At 32.6% G+C, this 26,434-nt stretch overlaps 1 protein-coding gene across 3 annotated transcripts; it reads right to left on the bottom strand.

Annotated features, from left to right (window-relative positions):
• Positions 1 to 622: 622 nt before the first annotated feature.
• On the bottom strand, positions 623 to 26,171 carry LOC106626357 (very long chain fatty acid elongase AAEL008004). Of its 3 annotated transcripts, XM_036361428.2 has the most exons (8): positions 25,817 to 26,171; positions 25,593 to 25,647; positions 3,573 to 3,932; positions 3,429 to 3,509; positions 2,388 to 2,494; positions 2,243 to 2,298; positions 2,026 to 2,162; positions 623 to 1,941 (listed from the first exon to the last, which is right to left on the bottom strand). In XM_036361428.2, the coding sequence occupies exons 3-8, from the start codon at positions 3,834 to 3,836 to the stop codon at positions 1,744 to 1,746; spliced, it is 843 nt and encodes a 280-aa protein (XP_036217321.1). In that variant the 5' UTR covers positions 3,837 to 3,932; positions 25,593 to 25,647; positions 25,817 to 26,171; the 3' UTR covers positions 623 to 1,743. The 3 variants fall into 3 exon arrangements, with proteins under 3 accessions (XP_036217321.1, XP_036217323.1, XP_036217322.1); XM_036361430.2 differs by lacking the exons at positions 25,593 to 25,647; positions 25,817 to 26,171 and adding an exon at positions 10,945 to 11,088; XM_036361429.2 differs by lacking the exons at positions 25,593 to 25,647; positions 25,817 to 26,171 and adding an exon at positions 6,310 to 6,406.
• Between the last annotated feature and the right edge of the window lie 263 nt (positions 26,172 to 26,434).

Raw genomic sequence — 26,434 nt, 5'->3', positions numbered from 1 at the left:
ACTAACTTTAACACTTTCCAGTCTATCGATAATGGTTTCGATAACTAAAATTTTTAACCAAACTTTTAGTTTCCATTACATTTTAAAAGGACAGCTAGTGTGAAATTTAAAAAATGTTTTTTAATATATAATGTATAATATTTTCGGCATGATCTGTATATATTTTTCCATACAATGACCTACCAGTTGTTTGAACTGATCACGAATCCAATATAGGCAGGCCAAATAAGACCAAATGTTGAGTCAAACTCAACTTTTGTTTTAAATGTCGCCATTTGGTCAATTTTTAATTTTTTTACGACCGCAGGTTACTGTATCTTCTGGTATAAGGCGATTGTTAGAGACGAAGATCACGTGTAACCCGAAAAGTATATTTATATTTTCTTAAAAAGTTTTTTTCTGTATGTCTTATATATATATATGTATAAATATGCCCTTAAAACTTTAAAACAATTGATAAAATGTTTTTTGTTTTTAATTCCTATAAATTCTCATTTTAAGCTGTCACACTAATAGGTGTGCCCTTTAAGGGTTGTGTAAAAAAAATTGAAATCACTCTTGATATAATTTCTTTAAATTCTCGTTTTATATATTTTTTAAAATAAAAACGCAGTTGACAATATTCATGTCTAAAAACATTTATTCGTTTTGGGTTACCAGGAATATACATACATAGTAAAAATTCAAGCCGTCTGGTACACATCCACAACGCACTAGGAAAGCTATAGTACGCACATATGTATATTAATATTATATATACAAGTATATATATTTACTTTTGTACATATTTCTATGTAATTTTATGAAAATGTGTGTAAGATTCCAAAAAGAATTCAATTTCATTTAAAAATTAATAATATATAATTTTAAAACTATTTTTTTGTTCGTTATTCAAATCTGCTGTGACGGACCAGAACCAATAACATGTAAATTGTAATTTCATGTAATTTAATCAAATTACTTGGTACTGTTCTGTTACATGAGATGCATTCATACTTATTTGTAGGCAGGACCTATTCTATTCTATTTACCGTTACATAATCATAATTATGTAAATATGTATGTGTGTCGTTGAGGGTATATAAAAATCAAGCATTGATTACATATTTTACAATTAATTAAACTAAAGCAAAATATTTGGTTCCATTGCACTTTTAAAATTGTACGATAATAAATATCGAATTATGGACTCGGAGTGAGGCGAATGGGCTTGTAGCAAAAGCGCAGCGATCGATCTATAACTTAAATATATGTAAGCAGAAGTTTATCAAATTACTTGTGCAAATGCAAGAAGTAATTGCACTACAATTTACACTTATGATTACAATTACTAAACTAATTGTTAACTAAATATACATATAGTATGTATGTATGTATGTGTTATATTATATGTACATAAGGGCGTACAAGCACTATCTACAAATCTACAAGTCTACTGTACAAACGTACATTAACTACCCTTGAACATTTTCTTTATAAATTTCAATTCCTCTCTCAATATTAATGTATTTAACAAAACCATAATCGACGATGAATCTACTCGAACAGTCGGAATGCTTTTCCAGAGGTAAGACACTTTTGCCGCATTTTGAAGAATTCAAATCAAGCAGCAACTGTCGCTTGACAAGCTTGATGATTTTGAATTTCATATGTAAGTGTTCAGTGTCTAAAGTCTGCACATAAAAAAGTGCCCAAAGTATTGAAATAAATATATAGAACAGCAAAGTGGATGAGAAGAACAGCTCAATCCTGTTTGGCAGCTGCATCCGCCTTAGCCTTTTGGGCAACCTCCTTGTTGTAGTTTTTAATATAGAAGGAGCTGAACATGTATGTGAAAAGGCCGGCGTTAAAGGTGAGCAGAGCAGCAATTGGTTTTGGGAAATTACAGCTGGGTTGGAATTGAATTTGAAGAGTATGCACGAAGATGATCAGGAATTGAATCTGCAAGAAGACAGACTCAATGTATAATGACTTCATACAAGAGAATCACAAAAAAATATACTTAAAAATTAACGTTCAACTTACAATTTGGAGAATGGTAATGTATTTCTTCCACCACAAGTACTTCTGGACCTTGGGACCCATGGCAGAGAGCAAGTAATAGGCGTACATGATGATATGTATGAAAGAGTTAATGAATCCCAGTAAAGTACCATGACCGCCTATGAAAAGAAATAAACGGCATAAACAACAGTATTAAACATAACAAATAAAGGGTTGGTTAAGTTAAAAACATACTGACCGGCGAAATATTTGACTCCCACGAAGGCGCAAATGGGCATCAGGGTGTGGTGATACCTGTGTATATGAAAAATATGTTGTTTTCATTTTTACATATTGCTATACACTTCCTATATACGTATAAAATTAGGTTCTGCGTTACTTACAAATGCAGGAAGGAGATTTGCCGTTGCTTTTTGCGCAAGACGAAGAACACGGTGTCGAGCAGTTCCGTGAGTTTGGCGATGTAGTACAACCAAACAGCGCGCGCCATCTGTGAAAGACATAATGTCACATTTGCATACATACGTACATATAAAATATAAACTATATATACATATAATGCTAACATATATATAGATATATATCTAAGTCCTTATATCAAGATAATCGGTAGAGTCGTAGTCTAAGAGATTTTTGTTATATTTCAAAATATACTTTCCATAGCAATTATCAACATTGCAAAACCCCATTTCATACTTAGAATCTCCATATTCACAGAGTTATCATAGAAACCTTTTCATGAGACTAAATATTGCGTAAATTTCATTGGTTGGAAGTAGAAAGAACGGATATACGAATATTCATTGTATTATATAATGAGCTTTTTTGACAAAATATTCCATCCAATCGAATTTGACTTGGACTGACAAAAACCAATTTTCGCATATTCTAATACAATTCTTTATTATCGGCTTCAAAATACGATCATGTCAATACAAGCATGCCAACGGTTAAACCACTTTTCCATACACTGAGGAAATGGGATGGTCTTCAGTGCCTTCAGCGATTTCACGTGGCCGTGATTCCATTGGAAACACAAAGCTTCAAGCAATCTCGATGTTATTTTTTTTCATAGTAAAAATCGCCAAAAAAATCGTTTGTATATGGACCAGTACGGGTAAAATTTGATCAGATGACATTGTTTTTACTATTATCAAGATAAATAATTCAGTCGTTTTCCCAAATAAATTTTATGAAATTCCATAAAAAAGTCATTTCAAATTGAGAACTGCTGAACTAGACCAGAAGTTTCCTATTAACATATTAATGAAAAAAGCTACAGATTAACTCGCCCGTAACCGGTTTTGGTCACGAAAGAACTGGTGTAACGACCTGCTCCAAAACGTTTTCTTTTCATAAACACTATTATGCAACCAATAACCGGTCAGTATTATAAAACTTTCACAGTTTCTGGTATCACCTACCCTCATGGAAATCGGATCTGTCGCATAGGTGACCGGTTGGCAGCGGAAATTGTAGTGTCCACCCCAGCCGGCTTTGTAACCCTGAAAAGCAAGAATTTTTTTTTGAGAATTTTCAGCTTAGTCAATTTCTTTTCTCATACTTACCTCATAGAATAGCACCCAACTAAATAGCACCTGCACAGCATTGTATACCAACAGTGTTGTTTTCAACTCGAATGGCTTGCGATCGCGCATGTAACGTGGTCCCGCATACAAACAGAAATACAAGTAACCGGCCAAAATCATAAAGAGCGGACCGGGAGCATTCGACAGGAACCAGCTCTTTGTACGCATATCCTCATGTTCCACCAGAAAGTTGACCATACGATCAACAATCGTATTCGTATCATTCATTCGTACAGCTGACATTTTCCAAACTGTAGGGATATTACAGTTATTTACTGTTTAAATAGTTTAGTTTTGTTGAGTCAGAGACTTCCGGAAATTCGTACACAACGGAAATAGCTAAAAGTATACAGAGAAATTTGTTCACTGTTAATTAGCGTCAATGGCGTTTATTTGGTGTGAAAAGAACGCACAAAATGTAAATGCTTAAATAAATATTTGATAGTGAAATAGTTTTTTTGTTTTTTGTTGAAGCACTTAAAGTTCATTAGTTAAACAGACTTGATTAAATATGCAAATATATGTATTGGGTGTTTGTTGTTGTTGTGCTTTATTTTATTTTGTTTGAGTTATCTACTATTGAACTGTTAATTGCAAGAATAACCTTACTTTTAAGCTAAATATTCAACGTATTAACCACTCAAAGCAAATACATTCGATAGAGAGGAGCTTTGAGCAGCAAATATTTCAATAATAATTGAGAGGTGTATTTTTTATTTGAAATACGTTTCAGCTTATAATTAGATATTTTTGTACGCATTTGCATAAATTTATCCCAATAGTTAGTTAATCTTGTGTGACACGTGCTTCTACTTAATTGCCTCTCAATGTATAAATATCTCAGCAAAAGAAGTTGCGGCTTTAATTCTTATTCAGAACATATTTCATTCATTTTATTTTATTTGATTTTCTTTATAATCCTACTTTTTATGACGGTTTTTATACTTTTATAATATGTAAATATATTATTGCTTAGCTTATGACGTTAGGTGTTCCGTGATTGCTTTGGAAAATCCATTCCCGCATTGTAAATAATTTATTCCTTTAAGTTTTTATTTAATTAAATGAATAATTAATCAAGATTCACTAAAACCGATGTGATTGTTGCTATTTTCTAGTATTCCATGCGTAAAGTTTTTTTTTCAAAATACCTGAAGTGTCAATTACCTCTTCCTTACTGGTATTACAAGTATTTAGAAAAAAGGAATTATTGGACTTTGACAGTTTTATACACGGAACATAGCTGATTTGATTTAGCCATGTCCGCCTGTTTGTATACACCCGACCTGGTCGATAAGTATTTGATATATCGATCTGAAATTTCGCAAACGTTTTTTTCTCCTCAAGAAGATACACATTTTTCGCGTCTATCAATATGGGAGCACTATAGCATATAACGGCCATGCAAAGTGAGAGATCAAAATCAAGATATTGTATGGACAACTTTTTTATTCGACGAAATATATTCACAAAAATTTGGCAAAGCTACAATCTCCGAACGAATTGTTCAAATCGGACTACTATAGCATACATATGCCATACAAACTGAATGATCAAAATTATGTCCTTGCATGGAAAACTTTTTTATATGAAGGGTATTAAAGCTTCGGTTATTGCACACTTTCCTTTTCTCACCAAGCAGCTGCTCACTTGTCGGAACCATTGATATCGGACTACTATAGCATATAGCTGCCATACAAACTGACCGATCACTATCAAGTTCTTGTAAGGAATCTTTTGTATTTGTGAAGGGTATTATAACTTCGGTGCGAGTGCAGTTTACGTTTTTTCTTGTTTTAAAGAAACTAACCAGATCCTTTTAGTATAATATTTAATTTCAATTATATTATTATATATTATTATAAAATATTTCGAATTATTTGTGGTACACTCCTTTAAGTTAATAGACAAGTGGAAGAACCTAATAGCTTTTAACAATCTCTGAGCAACTGAAGGATTTTTGTGCATAGATATTTTACCTCAGAAATATTCTCGGAAATCTTCACATTACATACGGAGAATCGAGAGAGAACTGAGATCGAACGCTGTTCTCACCACTACAACACAGCTATCGTGATTGAAACACTATTATTTCAGTACGATTTTGTTTGTACGTCCTTGTTAGTTATGACCAACATAAAGAGTAAAGTGTTAAAGAGTTGCTTCAGTATCACCAGTACCAGGTATCTAAAATATTTATATAATTATATTTGTAGTACTGAATTAGTGATAATTAGATATGTGATAGTGATAGCTAGATACTTTTTTTTCTTCCTTATAATTTAAAATTTTTTTTACTGAAATTGTAATTTTTTTTGTTTTGTTGGTATGTACACTATAATTGAATTAAGGATACTCTCAATAGGATTTTATTTTATTTTTTTTAAAATGTATTTAATGACACGCGTTAGAACATTTTGAAGCAACACCATATGCATCATTAAGTTTGCACCAGATGTTGAGAATTATAATGACTGTTATAAAAAATTCAAAGTTAAACAGCAAATTCACACTTCATTTAAAATTTAGTCCATTTTTTATGTCCTGGAACCACAAATAATAATATGCAAAATACTTTGTGCATAAATTTAATTTTTCATCAAGTTTTTTAGATTGAATTTTTTAAAAATTGCACCATATTTTTCACAAAAACTTATATAAATGCTGACTATATTCATCTACAATATAATATATTCATATAAATTAAACCAATTACCAATTTAGAATCGAACAACAAGTTAGGAAGCAAGAACTTCCCGCGTTACATAATCCGCACTTCTTAAAACTCGCGAGCAGACTGATCGTTCACGTCGAAAAACAGTCGCACAATATTAACTATTTTAGTCTATTTCCAAAATTTTTTATCACCCAAATTAATGTATTGCTCAAATGACAAAAAAAAAACTTCAAAAAAGGCAACAAAAGACTAACTAATAATATACTCAGAAGAAGATCAAAAACAGGCTCAGACCATCAGGTCGGTCGCAAGCGCCGCGTATGCAGATACGCACCGCCAAAAAGTCAACTAGTCGCGTACGCAAATTAAACAGACAAACATATGCACACAAACACACACACACAGTGTATATACATTTTTGAATATGGAAAACAAAAGCGATACAAGCGACTGAAGAACATACATAAAAACATTAAAACTCAAAAGCATTAATAATAACAACAAATAAAGGTGATACTTCTCGATATGTCGAAACCATAAACTGGGACAATGTCACATAAATGTAAGCAAAACTTAAAGCAGATAAGGTGTAAAATCTTAAAAATATATCATGCACATCCGCATGCACACCTATAGACCACTCTATAGAGAAAGAAAATAGTGATGAAACAAATCATAACCTCAAACTCTTATACATTTTGGTCGAGAATCAATATTAGTTTAGCGTGAAATTAAAAATTAGCAAACGGTTTGAGAGCAACCTTACCGATAATCAAGAACTGCATGCACGAGTTTGTTTTGAATTTTTCCAGTTTTTCGGTTTTTTTTCCAAAAATAAAAATTAAATGTAACGTTCAGAAAAATTGCAAATCGAAACAAATTTGAATACTTTTTTGCTTGCGGCCCATTCGTCACCCAAACACCTCACAATAATAATAACAACAATGTAGTTACTTGTCAGGCAGCGAGACGTCAGCAGCAGTGGCGGCGGCGACCCGGTGTTAAAAGTGCGAAATTGCATTTTTTTTTGCTAGTTTCAGCTTAACGAAATTAACAAAAGCTTGTAATAGCTGTGGCGCGAAGGGAAAAACGCAATTCATCACAGCACACGTGTAAACGCCTGAACTGCTACAACAACACTTATATACAAATGTGGCTCTTTGGTTTTGTTTTATTTTGCGTGATTTATGCTGCTGCACAAAAGAATGGTCTACTGACGGCAACAACCAAGCAAGCGCCGAAACTTAGGCCATCAACAACAACAGTAAGCAAAAACGCATGTCAATAAAACATTTACACTTTTGTGTGTGTGGGTGTGTGTGTGAAATAAATGTGTATGTGTATATGTATTGTGTGTGAGTGCGCTGTTGCAATAATTATGATCGATGTCAAGTGTCCAAGTGCCATTTGCTTTCCGCTCCTTCAACAGCTGTGTTGTTGTATATGAAGCCCTCCAATATATACATAGAAATATGGATAGAAAGATTGTATTCTTGTACGGTCTTTTATGACTTTCGTTGGCAAACATAAGTTGCAAACTTTTGTTTTTGTGAAATATGGTAATGCGTTTACATGTACGTGCATTACAGTTATATGGCAAAAAAAAAGTTTTCATAGTAATGGTTGTCAAGAGACCCAAAGATGGACACAGAATGGGCGTTACATGCGCATCCAAAGATTTTCCTATCGATTGCGGATATTTTTATTATCGAAGTAGTTGGTTTAGTTTTACCAGATATTTATGAGCTCTACTCAGTTGTCAAGATTTACATGTGGAAGTAAAATTGTTAACTCTTGACTTATGTATAAACATATAGACATTTGAATGGATTCGGTTAGTTGGATTGGATTGAAGAAAAGCATTTTTGGGTAGACTTTCAATTAATTTTTCAATCTTTCAATTACTTTCGGTTTATTTGGTTAGGATATGATAAGATTCCCATATTGACTTGATTTTTTGAATTTTTTATAAATTAGATTTTTACATCTTGAACAGAGTATATTAAGTTGGACATGTAGTTTGTAACACCTAGAAGGAAACGTTTGAGCCCCTATTAAATATATTGTATAAATGATCAGCGTGACGAGCTGAGTCGATTTAGCCATGTCCGTCTGTCTGTGATGCGAGCAAGTCCCTCAGTTTTTAAGATATGGATTTGAAATTTTACACACGTCCTTTTCTTCTCAAGCAGCTGCTTATTTGTTAAAATCACCAATATCGGATTACTACCATTCAATCTAACCGATCAAAATCAAGTTCTTATATGAAACCCTTTTTATTTGACAAGATATCTATCCGAAATAAGGCATGGATTAATATATCCGAACATATTGTACAGATCGGATCATTATAGCAAATAGCTGTCATACAAACTGACCGATCAAAATCCAGATAAAGACATTTATTTTAATATTTTTAATAAGCATACTTGTTATTGATGTTTTCATTTTCAAGATCCACATTTGTACATCTCTTGCATTACTGACTCGTTGTATGTGAAGAACTTTTAAGTCAGATTCTACTCAAATGCTTAATTATAGCTGTGGAAAGTTGAAAACACACTTAAATAAAATTCTAAAACAGCGATGTACCGAAATATATATTTCCTTTTTAAGTCACCTTTGTAAACGACTTTAGAGAGTTGTACTTATTTTATTATTGACCCTTAATCATAATCTAAGAGAGATTCATCCAGTTTAAAAATTCCAAACAAGCAATGGATTAATTGCTTGGGCAAAAATTTTATATGTCCTGACCCGCTCTTGTTAAACGAGGTTAATGAAAAGAATCTAAGACGACGTGTGTGTGGTCCAAAAATATTTGTTTTAACCCTATTTAGTTATTAACAAAAAATACATGCATATTATTTTTAGAATTTACAAGTAGTAAACAACCTTCATCCATCTTCACAATCAATGACAAGAACAGCGCCATTTGCATCAAAATATCAAAATATGGAATCTGTTGACACGAATTCCTTGAAGATTGAGAACAAATTTTAGTCAAAAAATTATCAATGTCCACTTTCAATTTTACACACCACTAACGCTCGCCGACGTTATTTAGATGTTAACATACATAGCATAGGAATTATACTGTTGTGTAGTTATTAGTCGGAGTACGTGTGAAGCGTGTGAAATATGTTTAGAATTTAGAGTTCTGCGTAGGCGCAAATGACGCGTGGTGAAGCTCAGCATTCAAGTATTTTTACTGTATCGCAATAAATGCTCGCATCAAATGTGTTTAGCAAAACGAATTTGTATATTTAACATTTTGCTACTACCAAAAATGTTTATGACTTGCCTGCTCAGAATATATATGGGTATTTAAAAAAGTGGAAAAAGTATTTTAATGAATAATAGCAATACGCTTAAGTGCATATTTAAATAATTTCGGCATTGGTTTTTAAAGCCTGCGGCAACTATTACTTTTTGACCAAACCCATTTTGTAGTGAAGTTATATGTACCCGATAGGAAAAAGTAATAGCTAAGAGAGTGTGTGACCTTTATACGATTCACACGAGCTTCGATTTCAAATTTTGTGCTAGCTAACTTCGAATTGTTTAAAATAAAATAATTAATTTGATAATTTGATTTCAGGCAACAATAAAACATACATTGGCTCTATTAGCCTGCTAATTAGCGGCTGATTTTCCTGCGGGTATGCACATAAATCCGATATGTATATGCAAGGAAGCAATCAAACAGGTAAAAATTTTGTGTTCATCTCAATTTGACAATTTTGCGAATAATTTGCAAAACGAAAATCTTCAAACACAGATCTAGAGATACAGCGACAAAACGCTGATTAAAAGAATATATTATAACAAGTTAATTTGAACAAACTTAGCGAACGACACTTGCATAACAATAAGAACGCACACACTCGCACACATGCATATTTATGTTAATTAAAAACTAAAAAAAGTACATACATAAGTACAAACGGGAATTTACTCACACTATAGGCATAGATATGGGCTTAATATGCGCATATCGATAGTCCATCAGTACTATCAGTTACTACTTGCTGTAACACAAATTGTTTAAGCTTTATAAAAGGAATATCAAATATTAAGATATCAATTTTTAATAGTTGGCAATTTTACAAAAATATTTTAAACTTTTTTAAACATTTTATCCATTTTTTGATATCCACATTGCAGTATTTCTTTGTTGTAAAAAGTGGTTTACTTAAAACTTTCAAACAGGTCGCAACACTGTAATTTTTTTTTATGTTTTATAGCATTCGGATATTATATTGTCTAATAAAAACAAACTAAAATAAAGTATTCTGCATTCTACCATCGTAACAAAATTTTGTTACGTAACATATTTTCGTTGCATTTGGAACGAGCAACTAGCGAATTGTATGACAAAGTCTTTTTGTAGATTCGTTAACAATCAACAAATAAAATGAAAAATAATTAAAAGCTCTTAGTAAACAGAGTTGCGTCTGCGCAGAGCATGGCATAACATGGCGTGTCATTTGCCGAAAGCAAAAAAAATGTCATACAACTAATTACAACAACAATAAGGAAATTAATGCCACTCCCAACGCGTGGATACAACCATTTGTTAAGCTACATAACAGAATTAAACAAAACGAAGAAATAATTTGCATATTTCGACTTGAGTTTCACAATTTATACTTACGAGCATATGCCACTTACTTTTATTTTGGGATTTTACCGCTGTTGTTGCTAACGCTTTTTAGAATTTCTTTACTATTGTGGAAAAAAACGGATATTGTGCTACTTCTTTTGTGTTCAACATATCTGGTTTTAATTGGCGGACGCACGAACTCCTCTATCGTTTATGTACTCAATTTTTTTTAAATGCTGTTGTGTGTTTTTAATAACTAAATTAAGAAAAATTATGAATTCGAAAAAAATATTAAATATTAAATATGCATACATATTAACATATATACCTTTGTACATATTAGTAGTTGTTTAATAATTCCAGCAAATATGTATGTATACATTAGTGCTTCTAACAGTATAATTTTCAATTAATTAATTAACTCGAAAATGTGAATGTAAATTAGTTCTTCAAAAATGTTTGAAGATAAGATTACTGCATTTAATAACCTAGTATTTTATAGCAAAAGCACTAGTTATATAAACACATATGGATATATGGGAGGAACTTACAGCTATATATTAATTCTCAATAAGTAAGTAATGACGAGATATCCTCGTCTCCATTTTCATCAGCGATTATAAGTGGAATAAATAACATTTTTATAATTTTAAAATGATATAGTTTAAAAAAAAAAACTCAAGAACAAACTTGTAGCTTGTAGAAAAACTGCATATGCTAATAATTTTAGTTTTATTAATAAACTCTCAAAAGTAAACGAGCTTGTATATAAACCAGTATAGCGGCAATTCTAACAAGCCACAGTTATTATATAATATTATTAGATAATAATATTTTTATTGCTTTTGGTGCATGAGGCAAAAACACAGTCAACGCCCGCGAAATAATGAAACCTGATTTACACACCCATTTTTCTGTTTGACTGTATACAACTTTTTTTTTTACTAAAATATAAATATTAATTCAGAAGCTAAATGATGAAGAACAATATTATTAAATTTTATCTAACACGTTCGTAGATTTATGTTTACGGAATTGAAATTTAACATCTATTAATTTATGCGCTTTCAGTGATCTATTGTCTATATATTTAAAAAAAAAAGTGGCCGAAAGCGTCGGCTTCACGCTACTACTCGTAAAACTCAATTCAGCTGGGGTTTTTACTAAATGTAGATAATGCAAAGGGAGTGTGTAAGTATATTTAGAAAAACCCTGAGGAAAAATCACGAATATGAATAAAAAATGACACAAATTTTTTTTAATAGACGAGTATACTCGGTGGAAAAATTTATCAAAACAGCGGATAACATCATAATTCCGGATGAGGTTGTTATTTATCACACAGAATTTTTAAATGCAAATCTGAAAACCAGACCGGCCAACGGTTTGCATCCAATGGAAATGTTTTACAGTTCTTTATAGCCACGTTGTTTGATATAAATAACTTTCAAGGCGGTTAGAGGTACTTAATAAGGAAAAAAGGTCTTTTATGAAGACTTTATTTTGATGTGGATTAGTCAGTTAATATGGGAGCTAAAGGCTATAGTGGTTCGATCTGAAAAATTTATTCGAGAAGTGGGACGTTGTCCTGGAACATAATACATGCTAAATTTGGTGAAGATATCCAGTTACATAAAACGATTTCATAAAAAGACTTGATTTTTATCGATTAGTTTGTATGACAGCTATAGCATATAGTGGTCCAATATCGCAGTTCCGATAAATGTGCAGCTTCTTGGGGAGGAAAAGTCGAGTGCAGAATTTCAGATCAACTTTAGAACAATAATTTTTAAAAATAATTATTTTTTTCTAATAATGTATTATATGTTGAACAATTGCCCGGTTTAATACCCAAAAGATGATCCATAGTAGAATACAGATTATTTGTAGTAAAATTATTCGAATTTATTATTCTCAAAAAAAAAAAAGAAATAAAAAAAAATTTAAAAAAATAAATAAATATTTTTAATTAACTACCACGATAATTAAGAGTTAAAGTGCGATTTGTTGTGTCTAATTGCAGTCGAAATATTGCATTTATTATTTTAGTACTGTAAAAAAGTCAAAGGCCACACTGAGTTGCAATGTTAACAATTTATTTATTGAGGTGCTTGTTTAACGATCTATTTTTTAATGAATGAACCACTAATTGTACCGTACACAGTTACAACTGTAACTAATTATAGCAATAAAGATGTTTTAGCTCTGTAATATTCAGCACTTCAAAAGCACTTTATTTACTTAATAATTAATAATTATATCAACAAGTACTTAGCTGCTCACTTTTCAGCACTTCATTTTATGAAATGTAATAAAAATGCTTCAAAACTTATACCATAAACTTAGCTTTTGTAATAAAAAGAGTTCACGACTACACTCTGTGGAGTTCAACGGTAGTAGAAGAATAATAAATAATAAAGCAAAAAAATCACATATATTTCACTTTAAGAAATGTGAAGTTTTTATACGTTTTTAATGTTATTTTTATAGTTAAACTTTTCATCCACATACATATTTAAATTAATAGGCAGTATTTATCGTATGTGTCTATGTTATTATTGTATTATTTGTTTAAATCTAAAATATATTTTTTGCTGTACAAAAAAAAAAAATATATGCATTTATATGTAATTTAGTTCCTCATTAATTATAAATAAAATATTCAGAAATCAACGTACAAACATACACAAGATTAGAATAACAAAGCATCAGCAGACTATAAACTGAAATTTTCAACGATTACTTTAAACTCACTCATTTCGGTGAATGCAACAGGGCGCCAAATATAGAAAAAAAAAAATTAAGAGCAAGTTAATCTTTTTATGAACGCTAAGTCATAGGGAAGTTTTTGAAATTTCAACAAAGGAGAACTGATCAATACTGTCTAAATTACAACAACAGCTTTACGAAAAAATCAAATATATCAGTAAGTGTGTATGTAGGCGACTGATATGCGTCTTTAAATGGAATTCCAAAGTACAAAATACGATAAAAGTACAGCGACAACAATATATATGTGAATATATATATATATATATATATATATAATGCAATCATTATATATATATATATACATCAGTATGTGTGTATGTTACCATGTATGGAATTTTTTGCGTACCTCGCATTTCCGTACATATTTCAATTTTTTTTTTTCAATTTGCAGCAACACGATTTCGGTGAAATCAATTCGCAGCACGTTCACTCATTCGCATATTCTCTTAACAGCGCATATATGTATGTGTATGTGTGGTACTTGTGATCCTTTTAACTCAAAATTTTATTCAATAGTTCTGTTGTGAGCGTCATCATGTGTTTTCCATTCTAAAAAAATTTATCGTTTTCCTTTTATAAATGTGATTTTTTAGAAGGTGGTGTCGCCATCTTTGGGGGCACTGCCTCACACGCCACTTTAATTTCAAATCACTTTTTTTTTTAATGTTTGTACTCTATTGGGTTTGGTTGTTACATATTTAAGTAGATAAAATATAGATACATTTGTTCTACGTTTATAGGTACCCTGTGAGAGTATTAACTAATTGGGACCTTCATTCAACAGAACAATAAAAAGTGACGCATTCTTATTTTATGATGTTTTGTATGATTTTTTTTTTTGTTTTTGGGTCTTCATTTTCAAAAACTCTCTTCCTAACCCATAACAATTCATGTGTATTAGCGAATTTGGTGCTAGTTATCGCTACCGATAACATATTCCATATTCCTACAGGGCTTATTCTCAATTATTTAAATGTTGACTTTATAATTTTGCAATTGACAGCCGGCTTATTATGCAAAATTTCACGCACTCTTGTCGCATAATAATACTTGGCAATCATTTTAAACATAGTAACAATGAGTAAGACATATCCCATATATACAATATATCTGAACACATACTTGTATATGTATTCATAGTCTTTCTCTAAAATTGGAGTATCTTACTAAATGTATATTAACATTTTTGACAGGAAATACTACGCGATGCACACAAATTTTTGCTAAGAAGGTGTGAGAAGGTTTCTTATCCAATATATTTACATACAGTAAATATCACATATTTATTAATGTTAATGAGAGCGAATTTTATTGCATCATATTTGAAAAATAATATTTAAACATTATTTGCATGTTTGTATATTTGTATACATTTTTCTCATATTTATTCTCTTAATTTTTTTATTTCTGTCTTCAGTGCCTGAATATAAAACATAACTCGCTGTCAAGATTGATTAACGCTTGCGAAGTCAAAATAGGATTGCCTTAAAGCCCTTTGAGCTAACCAATGAACGTTTACCCCATGAAAACACCCCGCAAGTAATTTTCCTAATTATCTTAATTAAAACTAAAAGAAATTTAATTTTTTTTTTATAAAAGTCGGTTTTCGTTTTCACAAAATTGTATAAATACAAGAGAAACCGTTAATTTCCTTAAATTTATTTTGATCGGTTAATTTATATGGCAGCTATAGGCTATAATGCTCCGATCTGACCGACAAGTTGAAAATTTTTCATACAAAAATTTGATTTTGATCGGCTGTTTGTATAGCATCGACTCAGCTCGCCATGCTGATCATTTATATAATATATGGTATATGTATGTATGTATATACATCATTAGGTCTTTGAGGTTTCCATCTGGGTGTGACTTTATAATGTTCAAGAATTTTTGGAAAAAAAAATTACAAATTATTTTTCCAAAAAAATCAGGCTTAGATTTTAAACCATTAACATGGAAACTTTTTCAAAAAAATTATTTTTATGAATTTCATCATTTAGTATAAGTAGATATGTATGTATGTATATATCCTTAGAAACGATTATGCAAGCCATGCGCGGATGAATAAAACTCACTTCACTTGGATTAATATTATTTTGAAGTTTTTTCTCGAAATCTTATAAATTTTATGTAAATATAACTATAAATATATATGTATATAATGTATGAACTAATGATCATGCATAATATAGAAGCTTTGGATGATAACTTTTTATTAACTTTATTTGAAATTTAAATCAATTAAACTTGTCTTAAACGTGTTTATACTTTACGTTTATTTTTAAATCAGGGCTTAACTTATACATATGCACATACATACACACATGTTTACATTCATTAAAACCCAGAATTTTAATATTTGTATAACTAAAATCTTAAGCAAAAAACTTTGGGGCAGCTTTCTAGCTATTTAGCGCTCTTAAGCATGCTTGTAATACTATCAAACCTGTACTATGGAGTATGTAAATTCGCAAGTCTGTGCGTATCGCTAGCCATCACTCAGAATATGCCCGATAAAACACATTTTTGGCGGGAACATCAAGCACGTGCCCATTTGAGCTCGAAAGAGACGTTGATCAAATGACATTTTCAATACGCATGCGCGCGTCTTCATATTAAATACTTGTATGCGACTAATACATATCTATTTGTGTATGGACGTGCAGAGTATACATATATATGTATATTATATATTCAGTAATTTAAATAACTATGTGTGGAAGCGTGAGCGTCGGCGCAGCGCTGCGCTGAATATTGATCAAGTCTACTACTTATTCCTCTGTCATTTGAAGGTGATGGTGATGGCGAACAAGATGAAGACGGCAATGACTATTGTTGTTGCTGTTGTCGTTGAAATTTTGAAGGTTAACAGTTGAGGAAATGAATGCTTCCAGCTGGTAGCTGCTGCCTCTTTGGCTGCTGCTGTTTTCTTGTCTACCGCTGAGTTTGTTTTCGGTTATTGTATTTGCTTTCGGTGTTCACTTTTGAAATTTTCTTTACTCTCAATGAATATCTACTTCATACATACCTATGTTACGATATGTTGTGTTATTCCGTTTCAAGTTATGCCGATTTCGTCGGTCTAGTTTGTTGTTATTACCACTCTAATCATATTGGCCATGTTAATGCATTCGCTTAATTTCAATTGATTATCTAATCGAAATGCCAAAGCCCACAGTAGACACAATCGCACAGCTTAACGGAAATAAGAGCAAATGTATCTAATTGTGTATGGAAAATTTTTAATGCTTTTTTCGTAGGTCCAAAACTGTTGCTACTGTTGTTGGCATAAAAAAATAGGTAGGGACGGGTATACACTGGAGTACACATCCTCTTTCTCAGTTCATTGAGGCCTGTCCTACTCTTTACCAGTTCTGGAAAAAAAAATTCTGTTTCCTATGTACCGGTCAGTTTATGATGACAGCCGCACCTTAATTGGCGAACAGACGCTGGTGGCGTTAGTAGTGGCAATCAGTTTATTTCTGAGCCGCCATTTCATGCGCTCAATGAATAATGCAACTGCTGCAACTCGCATGTCCTGCCTTGTCCGATGTGCATGGGCACGTGACTCCAACTAAGTGCATACATTGAAAAGCAAGAAACCTCAGATAATATGGGTGGACAATTTATAAGTGTTCCGAAAAGCTCTAATTAAGTTTAATTTTGGGGTGATTCATGGTGGCTTACGAACCAAGTACCCTTTATCATATGTGCGTTTTCGTTGGCTACAGTGGATGCTGATGTTGTTGTTGTTGTTAATGTAATTTCAAACAAACTTCTTCCATGTTGCTCTTATTTTTGTTGTTATTGTATCAATAGCTACTGTTGCAACTTCAAACGCTTCAAAGCACAGCTTTTCCGCGTTTCTCTTGTTGGTTTCATATATAACTGGACTGCAGAAAATTTGCAATGTCTACATTACCGTTACACAGTGAGCGCGTTTATCACTTTCATATGTAAGTAAATATGTATGGAAACTACTCACGCACGCGTCATTGGTATGTACAACAACAAAAATCTTAATAAAGTGCAACATTTTTAGTTTGGTAAATTGTTTGTTTGCTTTGGTGGCGCTGCACTTTTGGTAAGCAGTGGTCGGTGCCGCAATGGCGGTGCCCCTGTTCCTTTCTGTTCGCTCACTGACTGTTAGGCCAGCTGATGGACTGACTGACGGACTGTCTGTTGTAACTCGTGCATGTTGCAACGTCCATTGAGCCAATGGAAAACAGTGGAATTTGGACCGTTTGAGTGCAAAAAGCACTATATTTGTTGTTGTTGTTTTTGGTTATTATTTGCTTGTACATTAACTGCTCTTTCGTGGGCGACACAAATTTCATTATTTTTCCTTGGTGTGGTTGCTTTCGTCGCTTTTTGCTGCTCAAAAGCTTTTTTACTTGTCTTCTCTGTGTTGATTTTCACTGTGATAACAGCTGTGATCCAACATTTGTGTACAAGTGTGTGTCGAAAAATGGCAATCTTGCTGAAATTTTGATAATTGGGCATGCATGCTTGACTGGTGGTGTTGATAAGCGATTTTAGTGCTGCGGCACTAATAGTATCGACGGTCATGCATGTAGCATAACTGAAGCAATCAGTCGACCAGTTGACCTTCAGCGCTATCGAAGCTGCAGTTTAACTAATCGAATGCGACGCACAAGAAGTAAGCGAGGCATTGATCTTGCTAGCGCCGCTTCAATGCCTATCAGCTTTCGTTATTTAATGATAACCGAATTGTTAGCAGACATGCTGAGCATATTTTCAACTTCAAGGCATTTTAACCAATTCTTCACAAATTCTATTCGGTTTTTCATTGAAATTCTTTTTTTAATCAACAAATAATTAACATGATAATTTAATGATTTTTGGTGCCTAAAAGACAGCTAGAGCACTAGGTCAAGTTTCAGTTAACCAATTTGTATTATATTTAACATAGAGTGCTGCTCCAAAATAAAATTTTCGCTTTCACATAGGTGATATCTTCGCTCAGTTATCGCTTTGTCGGGTGTTAAATTCGCCAACCAATCAAACTATTATGATTAACTGAAACTATTTGCATAATCTGCACTTAAATACACGCTAAGCTTTGGTTTTCAATTGTCATGAGGATTTTTTTATATTTAATGAACTTGTTTTTACATGCAATTGCTACCTACAAAGCTGTTGGCGCGAGCGATTAGTCGCCCAATGCCATGACTAGAAACATTTATCAATCATACTAACAGCTTTAATTAATTGCTGCTGAATTTACTTTTCAACTTTCCCACTTTAAGGTGATTTTTTATGCCAATACTTCGCATTTATGCCCTGACACCACATAAAAGACTTAAGGCACAAACTTGAAAACATTTCCTTCGCCAATTCTAACACAATTTTTGAGATAACGTTTTGAAATTTTATACACGCCCTTTTCTGCCAAAAAGGCCGCTCATTCCTCGGAATGGCTGATATTTAACCACTATAGAATATAGCTGCCGTACAAACTGTATAATCAAAACCAAGTTCTTGTATGGGAAGCTTTTTTATTTGACAAGATGTGTTCACGAAATTTACCGCAATATATTGCCCAATGCAAGGCTACAATATTCAAGCATATTGCTCATATCGGACTACTATACTACTAAACATATAGCTGCCTTACAAACTGGCCGATTAAAATCAAGTATTTGTATGGAAAACTGGTTTATTAAGCAAGATATCTTCACGAAATTTTACATGGATTATTGAGCAATACAGCACTAAAATATCTGTACATATTGTTAAGATCGAATCACCTTAATATATAACTGCCATACAAACTAACGACTCAAAATCAATATAGATTTCTATTTACACCGTTTTGTGCTATAAAAAATGCACCTGTGAAGGGTGTCATAGTTTCGCTGCAGCCGAAGTTAACGTTTCACCCTCTTTTCATGAAATTATAAAAAAAAATTGTGATGAATGATTTTATGATGTCACAATTTAACGTTTTTTAGTAATGCTCGTAAATTTTATATAAATAATTATTTAGATTTCAAAAATATATATATTTCCCTCGCTAACTTTTATAATATTTTCATGAAAAATAACCCAACTTTAAATAATACATTTTTTTTTCCAATCCTAAGTCAAAATAACACGTTTTGTATGAAAAACAAAATGTTTAGTCGTTCGTAATCACACTATTTGGATGATTAATTGATACGTCACAAGCCAAACAAGCGATGGAGTAAACAAAAAAATAAAATTAACTTACGGTAGTTTTCTGAATTCATAAGGAAAAGTAAATTTTGAAAGTTTTAAGATATCTTGTACTCAATACCTACCTACCTATATTATATTATATAATACTGAATCAGTAAAATATTAGTGCACTTTGCGTCTGATTTACGCATAATAGAGATGTTAATGTAAAAACCAAAACAAAAAAAAATATAATATAAAACAACTTGAAGTTTTAATTCTATAAAAAATTTACTAATTTACATAAATTAATCAGACCTTTGAAAAACTAATTGCATAAAGCAAAATTTTACATCACAAGACAAAAACTCCCCTCATTCGCTGCTCGCTTCTGAAGTTGTTTGTGAAGCCATTAGTAAGAAATTTGATTGCAGACGCACACATGGATGCACAAAGAGGTGATAATTTTTCATTGCTATCTACCACTTTAATGGCCCTGCACCGCACTGGCATTGACTTTTCCGAAGTGTTGGTGAGTTGTGTGCCAATCTCGTTTTCATATTTGACTTTTGTTGGTAAATTTCTTATAAATACATATGTGCATATACTCGTATGCAAGGAGTCTGTATGCATAGGCAGATTTCTTAATAGCAGCAGTGTTTTTTTATAATAAAAAATTGTGGTTTTGACTTCTCTTCACGAATGCTCTGCGATTGACATTCTATAAGGTGTATAGATTTAGGTTGCTGAATAATTAGCGATAGTTTCGGAAAAAAAGATGAATGAAAAAATATGTTTTAATAATATATGTATGTATGTATTTGATATCAGGGAACTTTGAAGCTAATCTTTATATATATCTGGTGCATATTCTAGACAGCGCAAATACTTTGCCTCAGTCTGATTGGAAGACAAACAGTAAGAGCTACAAATCAACAACAACAGGAACAACTCAAGCGATTTATATAAATTACAATTATAAACTGCAAAGTCATCATACGCAACAACAACAATTGTAGTAATTTATACGCTCATAGCAGTTTCTGCAAAACCTTCAACACTTGACAAATTCTCCACATTCACCGCTTCAACGTTGTTTGTCAAGCCATTAGTGTGGCGTTAGTTGTTGTTGCATGCACCGGGCAGCACGGTTTTGGTGATGATTTTCCATTGCTGTCGTTGCGCTACAGTGCTGCCGAAATTTTGACGCGCTGGCATTGAATTTGGTGGTTTTCGTTGCGATCAAAGCGATTTTGTGATCACTTGCACACACACAAACACTTATGTATATATGTATATTTAATTAGCGATATTTTCAATTTGATGAATTTTCCAAAAATGATGGCAACCCAACTCAGGGTTATTCGGTTGATTATTGCCGGCGTTATGAGTGAGCTTGTCGCTAACAGGCAACTATTGCCGTAAATAATTCATGCAACAGAGGAGACGAAGTTGTGAAAATTTGTTATAATTAAAGTGCTACGCATGTTTATGTATATGTGTGTATGCATGTAAGTGTATTAGCAGCAAATAATTGCAGCATAGTGGTTTTGAACTGAAGTGAAGGGAAGTGCCAATTAGCTTACAAATGCAGTGCTAATTCAATTTTATTTTTGGCGCTGCTTGGGCGCCAACTCGGAAGCAGATTTGTGTGTAATTAAAAATATATTTACTGTAAGTATGCATTGCAAGTGTGTGGGTGAGTAAGCTGTTCAGCTTTTATTTTTATTTTAAAAGTTGGAATATTTCAATTTAATCGCAACGGCTCAGGAAATATTTTAGTTTTATAGATAAGACGCGAATTTGAGTGAAGAGATTGGTTCCACAAAAGGTTTGACAGGACTAATTGTAGTATACATTGCGGCGCAACACGGTTGTAGAAGAAGATAATAGGGCACCAGAGCCAAAATGTATGCATAATAAGCAAAAGGATTGCCTAATAACTAAACATAAAATTAAATTAAATAATTTGGCTCTCCTTTAACCATGGAATTTTTAGAGTCAACATGTTTTCGTTTTGATATTTTCAATATTTGCATATCCCAAAAAGCTGCATTTATCGCTTGTCATATCAACTGATTAGCGCGATTATTATTGACAAGTATTGCGACCAACCAATTCGCACTTCGCGTCCACTCGGCAAATCATTCTAAGAAACAGACCAACTGCGAAATGTACTGCAAACACAAATGTTGCAATAGCGATCGTCACTTTGAAGTTAAAGCTCACGTATGCGCTGAATCAATGGCAATTGTTGCCTATAGCATGAATAAAAATCATTGCATATTATTTATTTTGGTTGCTGCTGCCGCTGTTTCTACTTCTGCTTCTGTTTAACTGTATTCTGTTATGGCTGTTTATTGTTGCCCACTGGCATTTCGAAATTCTTTGGTGACTTTGGAGTTTCTTTCAACTTTCATAATATTTTATGCAAGCACAAAATAAGAATAGAAAACAGCAACAACAATACGTCGAGTGTGGAATTCGATGAGTAGATTATTATATTAATCACTAGCCTTGTAGTTAGCAGTGTAATGTGAGCAAGCGCCGTTTTTGTAAAATATTATGAGTGCCATTTTTCTTTTATTAATATAATACTAAATACATATGTACGTACCGTACTTACATATAAATGTACTAATGTACATATTCAAAAGTTGTTAAGTCATTCATATATAATATAGGCATTCAAATGCAAGTTTTTATATATATCAACTAGTGAGAACAGATTTTATTAAAATAATTCATAATAATATTATCTATTTTTTTTAAATGGCAAACTTTTTAATAATTCAGAATTTTTAGGTATTTCAACTAAAATAACGGTTATATAAACGACATAAAATAAAGTGTGCAAAGACATAGTAAATACACACTCTTCAAAATCCGACCTTAAAATATCCGCTCTTCCGACAAGTTCAATTGATTTCCGCATGACCAAATCCACCAAATATTTGTTAGCAATACTTGCACTGTCGCTATTAACATTATTGCCATGATTAATTCGGCCAAACGATAAGAGCAATTAAATAAATAAAAACATTGGTAAACAAACGTTAACATCGGCGCTAAACAATATGATCTGAGCTGGAGCAGAGTTGCGCAGACACAAGTGGTAGTGAAGGGCACTCTGACCGGTTGCTTGGTCGTTGACGCTGGCCAAGAAAGAAATCAGAAAATACCATTTTTTGGCACACATACTTACATATGTATATTTACGTAAATACGGTTTGTTGCTGCATTGTTGTACTTGCTTTTGTTAGCTTGTGTATTTAATAGTTATCACGTTTTTGTCTGCATTTTGCTTTTTTTTTTCTTTGGAGCTGAATTAACAGCATCCCCCTACCGCTGAGCCATTTCATAGTTGATTGTGATGCGCACATACTTACATATATATATATATACTACACATATGTGACAGTATGTGCGCATTTATTTTGATTGCCTTGTGAACCTTTTCAGCGCACTTCTCGGTCAGCAGTTTCAGTTTCACTTTCATCTCCGGTCGAAAGAGCCAAAGCAGAAATGATTTTGTTACGAAAAATGCCGAGCACACGCAAGTTTGTGCCAAGTGCGCTTACATACCATACATACACATACAAATGCATACGATCTAGCGGTAATAATTGCGCGGCTGATTGCTTGGGAGACGACAAATTTGGGTTAGCGTGAATTTGCTGTTGTGAGCAATTTTGGAGCGGCAAAATCTCTCATCCTTTACTAACACCCGCCCTCCCATTGCGTTGCTTTTTTTATTTATTGTATTTTCACAAAAAGTCTTTGAAGTTGCATCACATGCATTGGCGTAAAGTGACCAGTTCTGTAATTTTTGCGGTGATCTCTCTTTTTGCAAGGTTTTCCCCTTACCGCATATATGTATTTTCTTTTGCAGCACTTTTTATTAACGAATTATGAATGAAACACATACCTACATACACATATTTCACTTACATATATGCGACAACCAGTTTCGTTGGATGCAGCGAGTGCTGCTTGGTTGTGGGCCCACGCCTTAAGGGCAGTATTCGTAATTGGCGAAACCATTAGCGGTTTTGAAGATGAGTAAATGAAGACAACCCGGTCACCTGGTTGGTGCAAAATCGTATGAGTAATGCCTTTTATGGGAGTATATAATACTTGTTTTGTATTGGAAGTATGCATTTGTTTTAATTTTTTTCGAGATTATTGGTGCAATGACACACACAATTTTGGCTGTGGGTGAGGTTATGTTGGCTATATACATATTTAGTTAGTGTTAGTGCAACAGATGTTTTAATTTATTACTAATTATTTAATTTTTTTATTTTTAGTTGAAAGCCGGTACAGTGGAATGTAAAAAATACACTAAATCTCTTGAAAACTTATTTTGGTATTTCCAAAGGCTCATCAATTGTTTCCCAATTAAAATAAGAGCTAAAATTTGTTATAAGTTTTATTTACAATATATACAATTTTTATTTCATAGCTTGAGGAATAGTGACCTTTTCAAGGACTGGATCAATAACCATTAAGCCAATTTCATGAGCCCCAAAACTGCCACTTTTTTTTGTTGTGTCATATCGCTTTCGGTATCACCAAATATCGGGTTTTGAATAAAAAAAGAAATCTCGAAAGCGCGTTTGTCAATTAAGACTAATAATATATCATATAACAAGTAAGAAAGCGCTAAGTTCGGGTGTAACCGAACATTTCATACTCTAGCAACTTGCAAGGTACAAAGCCGGGGAAATACCTTAAGGTGTTGGCAAAACTTTATATTAAGAAATGTTTATTTCAAGCAATTTTACAAATATATAAAAATAATCAAATATATGGAGTAAAGTCAGCTTGGGTCCACATTTCCGGTATATGGGGGCTTGAATAGTTTTGGTACGATATTGACAATTTTTAGACCTGAGATGGCAAACTTTAAAGGAAATATTCGTGTTAAGGAACACGTGTACGAAATTTCCATAAGATATCTCAATGTTTACTTAAGTTATCGCTTGCACAGTCGGACAGACAGACATTTACCCGGATTTCAACTAGTCTCGTCATCCTGATCATTTATATATACATACATACAAGTACATAACTCTATATCTACAATCTCGATTAGTTTAAGATGATATAAACAACCGTTAGGTGAACAAAATTATTATACTCTGTAGCAAGATGTTGCATGAGTATAAAAAATAATAACAATTTTCCTACTTAGAATTATAAATTTCCGAGTTATTTTTAAAAATTTGAGAAATCAATTTTTGTAATAAAAAAGTTATGGCAGTCTTTTTTTTTACACTGAACAGGATGTATTTAGTTTGACATAAGGTTTGTAATACCTAGAAAGACACGTCGGAATCTCTGTGAAATATATATTGAATATAAATGATTAGCGTGACGAGCTGAGCTGATTTAGCCACGTTCATCTGTCTGTTTATATGCGAAAAAATCTATTAGTATGTATTCTTCAAAAGCTGCTCATTTGTCGGTACCGTCGATATCGGACCACTATAGCATTAGCTGTCATACAAACTGAACGATAAAAATTAAGTTTTTGTATTGAAAACCTTTTTAATTGCATAGGGTATTGTAGCTTCAGTGCAACCTTTTTTTTTAATGTTTTTCTTTATGAAAAGAAGGATTGGCCATGACATTACATATGAATTAAAAATTTTGAAACATAAATATTATTATTTCATAATAAATATTTCTTATTTTGCACTAATATTTGTATGTATTTGGATAGTTCTATAATTATTTTTATATAAGCAATATTAAACGGAAAATATAATTCACTTGCCTTATATATTATTTTGTGTAAATGACTATCCGCTGTGTTAATACTGCAGCGCGTTCTAAAATGCGGAAACAAAATACGGTGAAATAGTTAAAATATTGTGCATAAAACTGAGTTTTTATCAAAATTTGAAATTCGTAAATTACAGTGTTCAAAAAATTTTTTTTATCATTTCATCAATTTATATACAGATGTGTGTATACATATATATATTTTCGTAGCAGCACCTTTTCGCCAAAGCACTGGCAGTTCCTTTGAAAACCAAATTTCGCAAAAATCAGTTCGCAGATCGCACACACCGCACAGCACCACAACACTAACCGCCGAACCCTACGCCACCACAACTATAGCTTAATTCGTTTATTATATATATTTATATATTTTTATTTATTTCTAGCAGGTGCTAGTCAATAGTCGTTAATTGAAATAGCTTTTGTCCGCAACACTGCTCAGCACTTTTTATACAGATGAATTGGATTTTTTTGATTGCTCGCCTGCTCGTTACACTAGGTTTTCGGCTGGTTAGCACTTAACGGTTCGAATAACTTCCACAGACTAACTGCTGTACGATCGGAGCCTAGCGTCTTCTATTCGATTCGCTTCCATCTTTTCACCTGCAGCGCGACGCTGTCGCGGCCGTTGCTATCGTCACGTTTGCTATCAATCGGAGGGCCCACAATGGTGGTGGTGATTTTTTCTTTTTGTTCATCTTTGTATGTGTATATGTGCTTTCGCATGTGTCTGCCTCCCAAGTTTGACCAAAATTGCTCGCGCTGCAAGTATGAGTTTACTCATATGAGTATGAGACACATTTACACTTGACGCATGCGCTCAACGCCAAAGTG

The sequence above is a fragment of the Bactrocera oleae genome, chromosome 2 (assembly GCF_042242935.1).
Source record: "Bactrocera oleae isolate idBacOlea1 chromosome 2, idBacOlea1, whole genome shotgun sequence".
NCBI classification, from domain to species: domain Eukaryota; kingdom Metazoa; phylum Arthropoda; class Insecta; order Diptera; family Tephritidae; genus Bactrocera; species Bactrocera oleae.
This window is presented reverse-complemented; position numbering and strand designations above follow the sequence as displayed.

Excerpts from the sequence above, each read along its gene's own strand:
- LOC106626357 (XM_036361428.2), bottom strand. The coding sequence starts at position 3,836 with ATGTCAGCTGTACGAATGAATGATACGAATACGATTGTTGATCGTATG. Across the intron at positions 2,495-3,428 it reads CAGATCCGATTTCCATGAGG|ATGGCGCGCGCTGTTTGGTT; the intron begins GTAGGTGATACC and ends TGTCTTTCACAG. Across the intron at positions 1,942-2,025 it reads ACATTACCATTCTCCAAATT|ATTCAATTCCTGATCATCTT; the intron begins GTAAGTTGAACG and ends GTCTTCTTGCAG.